This window comes from Bubalus kerabau, chromosome 2 (assembly GCF_029407905.1).
Source record: "Bubalus kerabau isolate K-KA32 ecotype Philippines breed swamp buffalo chromosome 2, PCC_UOA_SB_1v2, whole genome shotgun sequence".
Classification (NCBI taxonomy): domain Eukaryota; kingdom Metazoa; phylum Chordata; class Mammalia; order Artiodactyla; family Bovidae; genus Bubalus; species Bubalus kerabau.
In genome coordinates this window covers 164875558-164884521 of record NC_073625.1, presented here as the reverse complement: position 1 = coordinate 164884521, position 8964 = coordinate 164875558, and the positions used below count along the sequence as shown (strand labels likewise).

General features: G+C 38.2%; 1 protein-coding gene across 2 annotated transcripts in view; it reads right to left on the bottom strand.

The window, feature by feature from the left end:
- Positions 1-1353: 1353 nt before the first annotated feature.
- The window catches only part of WWTR1 (WW domain containing transcription regulator 1), a 146359-nt gene continuing 138748 nt past the window's right edge, over positions 1354-8964 (bottom strand). For both annotated transcript variants that reach the window (XM_055569388.1, XM_055569389.1), the window contains exon 7: positions 1354-4785. In XM_055569388.1, coding sequence (XP_055425363.1) covers positions 4601-4785 — 185 coding nt within the window. In that variant the 3' untranslated portion in view covers positions 1354-4600. The remainder of the gene's footprint in view (positions 4786-8964) is intronic.

Here is an 8964-nt window from a genome sequence, read left to right as displayed (position 1 = left end):
AAGGATGATCTTGAGCTTTTGGATATATTTCTTGCTTACTATGTACCCTTATAAAAATTATTTTACCTCTCTAAGCCTCCGTTTCTTCATCGGCAAAAGGAGGACAGTATTGAAATAATAGTGTTGATGTGCAGATTAAATTAGATAATTCATATCAAATGTTTTGTAGAGTGTCTGTCACTTAGTAAATGTTCAATATGTATTGGTAATATCATTATTATTCAGAGAAAAAATGAAAGCTTTAAAACTTCACACAGAATTGCTCTTCTTTTGTTTAAAAAAATCCAGCTTATAGGGGGAAAAAAATCTAACAAACATATTTTTTGAAGTGTGAGATTTGAAAGATAGAGAACGTTCATATTTTTACTTTATACATGTTGGTACTTATAACACTTTCAACAGAGAGCCTCTGTTAACTTAAAAGTAATGATGAAATACAGTTTTTAAAAATATGCATGAGGCTTAGACTCTGGACTGTTGCTAAGTTGTTTCCCCCAGGATTTCTTCTTTTGTTGTTGAGCTGAGCGCTTCTGCTTAAAAACACTCTGCTACTAAAAGTGCCCTCACATCATAAAGCATCACCACAGCAAGAACCAGGGGGCTCACAAGACAGAAGAAATACACTGTCACAGAACGAATGATGAACTGCTTTTGGTTTGACAAGAAGTCACGCTGTGCTTAGTCACTCAGTTGCGTCTGACACTTTGCGACCCTATGTTCTGTAGCCCTCCAGACTCCTCTGTCCATGGGATTCTCCAGGCAAGAATACTGGAGTGGGTTGCTATGGCCTCCTCCAGGGGATCTTCCCAACCCAGGGACTGAGGTCTCCCACATTGCATTCTTTACCGTCTGAGCCACCAGGGAAGCCCAAGAAGCCACAGCATATTGTTAATAACAGAGAAACAAAGAAAAATACTATAGTCCTGATGTTTCAGTCAAATCTGCAAGGTTGTTGGAAGGGCTGACTCGGATTCAATTCCTGGGTCAGAAGATCCCCTGGAAGAGGAAATGGCAACCCACTCCAGTATTTCTTGCCTGGAGAACCCCATGGACAGAGGAGCCTGGTGGGATATGGTCCATGGGGTTGCAAAAAGTCAGACACAACTGAAGTGACTTAGCGCAAGGACACACACACATATAGTTTTTAAGTCTCAGTGAGTTACTTCAAATAAAGTAGAAACCAGAACTCTGGATATTTAGAATACTGAAAACCAGGCATTTGAGCCAAAAAAATGTTTGCCTACAAAATTTTCTTTCCTTCATTGTCTGCCAGGAAGGTTACATAAGCCTTCCTCCAGTACCACCCAAAGCCCTCAGTAAAAAGAACACACACAAATTATGACAAGATAAAGGTTCCAAGTGGAAATTCAATTGTATTTATTTTTCTTATACAGAATCAGAGAAGTAAAAACCAGTACCAAACTCCAGGTAAAACAGTTTGATCTGATTGATTTTTCTGCATACTCTCTGTATGCATAGCAATTTGAATTAAAAATAAACACACATATATCATATTATAAAATGTAGAAATAATTTTTTAAAAAGTTAAAATATGAACACATAAATGATGTAGTGTGTTAGGGAAACAGTCTCTGTTGATCACCTACTTTCCCAATTAAATTAATCTATAATTTCCTTTTAACAGCTTTTGTTTGTCATAAAAGTTGCACTTCTGGAAGTTGCTTTCTGTTATGAGAACATCACTTGTCATTAGCAAAACTCTCTCACTCCAGATCACCTTCTTCTCCAGAGATTTTCTGCCAAGCTGGAGTCAGTAGCACCCCCAGCACACTAACTGTTTCACTCTGTTTTTACTTATATTGTATAATCAGCAAAAGAAAGGTATATCACATCCTAAATTCTATGGTGAAACACTAACCATTACTTAGATTTAACAGAATTGCAAATAGGTCTTGACAATGTATTTACTTCAAGGAAATGTGTTTTATCAGGGAAAGAAAATACCTTAAAAGAAAGATTTCTGAAATTATTTTTCCATTTTTAATCTGGATGAAATGTTGAAATCTACTGATTAACTTAGGACTAAAAAGACATGATATTTGGCAGTCATTTTATAATAAGAAATATAGTATAAATAGCACCTTATCATGAATTCTGCAGGGGTTTTAACACTTACAATAATAGGAAAGAACCTTTAAAAAGTTGTTTTTAGATTTCTAGCTTTAGTGTTCTTTAACAAAGGCCATATAACATGGCCTTAAAAATAACAACAAAAATTAGATCTGGCTTCATTTATTAGTAAACATGTAGTCAAGATCTGTATCTAATTCTGGAAAAATAATTGTTATGTTCATTAATAAGTGTTCCAACTAATTTCACTAAAAAAAAATTCTTCTAGTATTTTCTAATGCCACAAGCTTACTAGGAAATTATTTCTAAAAATTGATAATACAAATCATCAATGTTTTAACTACTTAAAAAAAGGAGGGATAATTGTTTCTTTAATGTTTAATAACCTGAAAATGAATCTATAAAAATATTTTTTAAAAATACAGTAACACTGCTCAGTTTTACTAGGTCCCTTGTTTTTGAGTCTTTTTTTTTTTTTTTTTGCTTTTTCTTAGAAAGAATGTACAATGCTTTTTGCAATTATTGCTAACAGAAGAGAAAAAGAAATAGTGCTCCCTTCAATATAGTAGCAATAGAAACATCTACCCTCATCTCTCAGAGTGTTTTGAGAAAGAGATGGAATCAGAGGAAGAGAAACCATGGGTCCTTCAGGGGAAAAAAGTCACTTCATTGTGTTGGAAGCAACGGTAGGTTTAAGCTCTCATCCGCCTACTCACTTAACATCAGCGTGGACAGGGCAACACGAGCGCTGTGCCTCCTTCTCCCACATAAAGTGCACCGAAGCCTTCTTTTCTTCTACAACAGTCTTTTGGTACAAAAGTTGTAGGAGAAAATCATTGCTTTGTTCTTTGGGGGCACCTCACACCTCCTTCGCATCTTGCTTTTGGGGCACTGTAGCTTGTCTATTTCCATCTCACACCTAGTAGCCTTTCCACTGTATTCCCTAACGGTACTACTTCATCTCTGACCTTTACACTTGCCTTCATTCCAACAAGATAAGATGTATTCTGCCTGTCTGTCTTTTGGGAGATCAAAAAGGATCTCAGATCCCCAGCAAATAAGCCCCTTTGGGAATGGAAAGGTTCCTCTCAGAGACCTGCACTATTAATGTCTCTCAAAAAAGATATTAAATTCATAGATTATAAATAATGTCAGTTCAAAATATTAAACAGTTGAGGACTTCATTGGCAATGCAGGCAGAGTGCATGCCAGGCGAACCCGATGCTCTCTCTCAGTCCTTAAAAGCTAATAAAAAACAAAACAAAAAAAATGGTTTTGGTTACATAAGAGGTACTGAGTACATATTTCATGCCTTTCTATACCAACTGTAGCAAACAGGATTAGGATAATACACCTGGGAATCAACTTTAGTGACTTCGGAAACACTAAGGATCTCCACCATACACCCTCAGGGGGCTTTTTTGACCCGTCAGTCAGAGATCTGCTTCATCCTTCAAACAGCTTCATAGATAAGATTATTTTAAACCTTAGAAATCTTGAAAGAAGAAAAACCAACAAGGCTTCAGAATTTTAAAAGCAACAGCTCATTGTATGCCATCAGGTTGAAAGCTACGTGGTCCTGATGTTTTCAGAACAGTTTCAAAGGACAAAAATACAGTTGCCACTGATTTATCAAAAACATTTGGCTGCCCTTTGTCATCAGTCACCAAATGATAGTACTTCATAAAATAAACATCAAGTTCTAAGCTGTAATTTTTTTTAAAAATCCAAATTGTCATTTAAAAACCTTTTGTTTAATAAATGTTCATAATTAGTACCAAACTAGTCTCTTTCATGAGATCTTGGTGTAGGAACTGTGACTAATGCCACTGCCGCTCTCCTGTTGGAAGGACTAGTTGTCTAGATGCTGTGCAGTAAAATGATGAAGGATAAACTACAAGAGGACTCTGTGTGCCTTTGTGAATACAGGTAATAAGAGCCATCAGAACCTGCATGGATTGAAAACTACATTGTATTCCAAACAGCAGAATTTTACTATCAGTATAATGATTTTTAAAGCTCTAGTTAAATATTCTTTAAAGCATTTGGTACTAATGTCATCAATACAGTTTTTGAAACTGTAAATCAGGTCGAGTTTTGTGTACATTTCCTGGACCCAGCCACCTGTCAAAAGTCACTGCCTGTGGTCATCAGTTTTTCATGGTTTATAATCAATTGATGTATAAATTTCAGCTAACACCCATAAAGGTTGGTCATGGGGTAGCAGAGAGGAAAGCAAAGAAGCAATTCTGCATAATCAATTCTGCTGCACAACCCATCACAGGAATGCAGGCTTGCATAAAACAGAAATAAAATGTTTATTTTTGTTTAACTTAAGTGACTGCCAATCAAATCCAGGCAATTATTAACCTGGCCACAAGGTAAGGAGGGAGCATGTGTGATGGAGGCAGGAGGCAGCTCACCTGCCGCCTTGCTCTGCTCCATCGCTTTTTCCAAGAGGCCCAGGAAATGTCAGGTCACGGCTACATCCAAGCTACAATGGTATTAATTACAGCCAGGTTAGAAAAGGCTCGCTTTTGTTCAGAGCGGACTCTACATCATTGAAGAGGGGGATCAGATCTTCAGATTCCAAAGTTCCTAGATCAACGTTTGTTCCTGGAAGACAGTCAAGAAAATCAGGGAAACGGGTCTGCTGAGGGTTGATATTCATGGGTGTCTGTCCTGTGTTTTCTCCTGTAATGGAAAAGAATGAAACCATTTAAATTCTTTTATTGTAGTATAATTGCTTTAAGTGTTGGTCTCTGCTGTACAATGAAGTGAATCGGCTACATGTATACATGTTTCTACTTCCTCCTAGACCTCCCTTACTCCCCATCCCACACTTCTAGGTCATCACAGTGCACTGAACTGAGCTCCCTGTGCTACACAGCAGGTTCCCACTAGCTATCTATTTTACACATGGTCATATATATATGTCAATCCCAATCTCCAACTCATCCCACCTTCCCCATCCTCCCTTGTCTGCACATCTGTTCTCTATGTCTGTTCCTATTCCTGCAGAGTGAAGTAAGTCAGAAAGAGAAAAACAAATATCGTATATTAACACACATATGTGAAATCTAGAAAAATAGTACAGATGAACCATATTTAATTCTTTTTTAAGGCTCCTGAAAAGAGGAACAAGTTCAATTGTCAACATAACTCTCATCTTCATTTCCACTGTGCTCACATTCCACCAGAAGATCTTATTGCTGCAGGTTGCAAATATTTCATCTCCTTGCAAAATTTCAGCTACCATGTTACTGAAACTGAGTTGGTGGTGCTCACGCCTAAGAGACACAGAGATGCTGGGTGAATCTTTAATTGTTCTGGGTAGACATGGTCCAGAATTGGTAAGTCCAGGGACAGAGGAAAGGAGAAAATGAGGACACTGTATCTGACTACCATCACTGACTTCCCATGACAATGGCACGAAGAGCTGGTTTGAGTAGAGAGGCCCTGACAGTCATAAAAACCTTATCACAGAGCTATAATCCAACAATTTAATTGTAAACTCAAATTTGCTCATATCATCCTCTTTATGTTCAAAAGTAGTAGTGAGAAGGTTCTTTTAACTATGTCATTAAAAAAAAATCTTCATTGACAACTCTGGGGATCGTGTTTAAAGTATTTTAGAAAGTGGCTTCTGCAGATTATCCCCTTCACTACACATGTTCATATACCCCAAAACTATCGAGTAGTCTCACAAAGCATATGAGCTACAATGCATGGGAGCATATAGTCGAAGTCTCGTAGTAAGGAAAATCTGTTTTATTTTGTTTAAGCCACTATCACCTTCTCGAATCCAATTTTGGCAGAATTTATATCCTAACAGAACTAAAGTCTGCAGAACCTAGTTGAGACAATGCTATTGTAGAGGAAAGTTCAGTGTCTGGGATATGACATGAAGAATACATCCTTCATGAATGACAGGATAGGGGAAAACGAACAGATCATTGTGCCAGGAGATGGAGCTTTTTAGCTGTGTGGCCTAAGACACACTCGCTTGTCTGAAATTGGGAGGTAGGTGCCGTATCATATCTGCCACACATGATATGAGGCTCTGGGTTTCATTCATACATAAATTAAACACTTGGTGATTTAGTCGCTAAGTCGTGTCTGACTCTTTGTGACCCTATGGACTGTGGCGTGCTAAGCTCCTCTGTCTACAGTATTCTCCAGGCAAGGATCCTGGAGTGGGTTGCCATTTCCTTCTCCAGGGGATCTTCCCAACTCAGGGATCAAATCCATGTCTCCTGCACTGCAGGCAGATTCCTTACCGACTGAGTTACCAGGGAAGCCCACATAAACACATACACAAATACAAAAGCACCATAAATGTTTGTTGACTGTGCTGAGAGAACTCAGTCATGGTTAATTAATTACATAATATCAGAACAACTGGTTCATTCCAACAGCCCCAATCAATTTTCTGAAAGGATAAAATATACCTCAAAGTCTGAGGTGCATTGATAACTATGGCCAGCTTTCACCATGGAATCATTTCTAAGAAACTTTTTCAATTAACTTCTGTGTCATACAAATACTTTAGGCTTCCTAAGAAGCCTGCACAGAGATTTTCCTATTCTAGACAAAATGGGAGAAAACTCATTTTAATAATATGCATTTTCCAAGGAGAAAAATTACTTCTTTCATAGTGACAAGGGAAACATAATCACACTTACATTTTTGGAGGTAGCAAAACTTCATGGCTTTTCTACAAACTTATAAAATATCAGTGACTCTTGGGAATATTATATAGGACTTGCATTGCAAAAAGCAGTCATTTGAAAAATTAAAATGAGTTCAACATGACCTCAGGGTTATTGTGTTACCGACATTGAAAAACAAGGTTAGTTTAGAAAAAAAAAAAATCCAAATAACTTTTTTCTACCCAATAGATTGTAACAGAAGGAAATTAGGCTTAAAAAAAAATTATCCACCCTGAAAAATTACCTCATCTAAAGTGCTGGATGTCTTTTTTCTTCATATCCAGATAGAAATATCCACCTCAACTGATTTCCCATTTTACGTTTTCAGTAACTCAAGAATTGATTTTTTTTAACCAAATAAAATTTCTCTGTTTTAAAAAATTCTCTTACCTTTTCTTCTCAGAAAGCATGATGAGTCTAGTTAAGGTTCTTCATTAAGGCTAACAATCTTAAAATATCTCTCCTTGGAGCAACTCTGCAACCTCATAGTAATCTTTTTGGTCATTACAGTTTTCTTCATTCGAAAAGTAGGACATATTGTACAACACGGGGAATATAGCCAATATTTCACAATCACTATAAATGGAGTATCACTTTTAAAAGTTGTGAATCACTGTATCATACACCTGTAACATATAATATCGTATGGCAACTATACTTCAACTTTAAAAGAAGATGCACATTTGCATCAATAATAAAAATGAATGGATGAATAAAAATGAGACAGACCAAAAAAAAAAAAGTTCTTAGAAGGGTGTGATTATTGTAGAATATTCTGGAAAGTGGATGACCTCCAGCCTTTGCTCCTGTTATTCCATCTACTCTATCCTCCTATGTCTCTAACACTATGTCCAGCTGTTGCCTCCATGTGTATTTTACAAAGGGAGTGTTTGGCTGACTTGTCACCATTTAGCGTGTGGTCAGCATGTGAACAGTGGGTCTACCAGACCTTTTCCAGCCACATCTGAGCTCTGCCCATCCCTTGGCTTTTCCTTTTCTTGTTCCTGTGTAATTAACTACATGTCTCCCCTTGAGGGGGCTTATGCCCACTTCCCATAAAGACTTCACAGATGTGACTGTAAATTCAGCACTCACTGCTGCTACTGTTGCTGCTGCTAAGTCGCTTCAGTCGTGTCCGACTCTGTGCGACCTCATAGACGGCAGCCCACCAGGCTCCCCCGTCCCTGGGATTCTCCAGGCGAGAACACTGGAGTGGGTTGCCATTTCCTTCTCCAATGCATGAAAGTGAAAAGTGAAAGGGAAGTCGCTCAGTCGTGTCTGACTCTTCGCAACCCCATGGACTGCAGCCTACCAGGCTCCTCCATCCATGGGATTTTCCAGGCAAGAGTACTGGAGTGGGGTGCCATTGCCTTCTCCATCAGCACTCACTAAGCCAGGCTAACCTGGAACCCCAACATTTAATAGGACTAATCTCATCCTTCTCAGGAGAAGAGGACTTTGTGCCAAGCGCTGTGACCTCATGATGCCTCACCACTGTACCAGGTGTGCACATCACTCCCACTTTACAGGTGAGAAATCTGAGGCCCTCGGAGGTTACGTAACTTACCAAAGTTACTACTAAAAAGTAGAGAAGCAAAGATCCAATTCAGGTGGCCTGTCTGCAAGGACTATGTTCTATACAGGACATGACTTAATTCCACATTTTGGTTTCAAAACATTCCCTACTTATCTACTTGATGTCATTTTAAAAAGCCAAAGACTAGAATCCATCTTTTTTTACATTTTAAAGTCAAGCTAGGGACTTCTCTGGTCCTCTAGTGGCTACAGCTCCACCATCCCAGTTCAGAAGGTCTGGGTTCAATCTCTGGACTAGATCTCACATGCTGCAACCAAGACCTGGCACAGCCAAATAAATAAATACTTTTTTAAAAATGTCTAGCTACTGGGAAGTTGCTGTATAGCACGGGGAGCTCAGCCTGGTGCTCTGTGATGACCTAGAGGGGTGGGAGGGAAGGTCAGGAAGGAGGGGATTATGTATATTAATGGCTGCTTCACCTGTTGTACACCAGAAACCAACACAACATTATAGAACAATTATCTTCCAATTAAAAACAAAAAAAAATTTTTTAATGTCAAACTTGCTTAGATTTCGATTTCCTGAGTCTTTTCTTATTTAACTTTGCCTTTCATGTTTACTAGC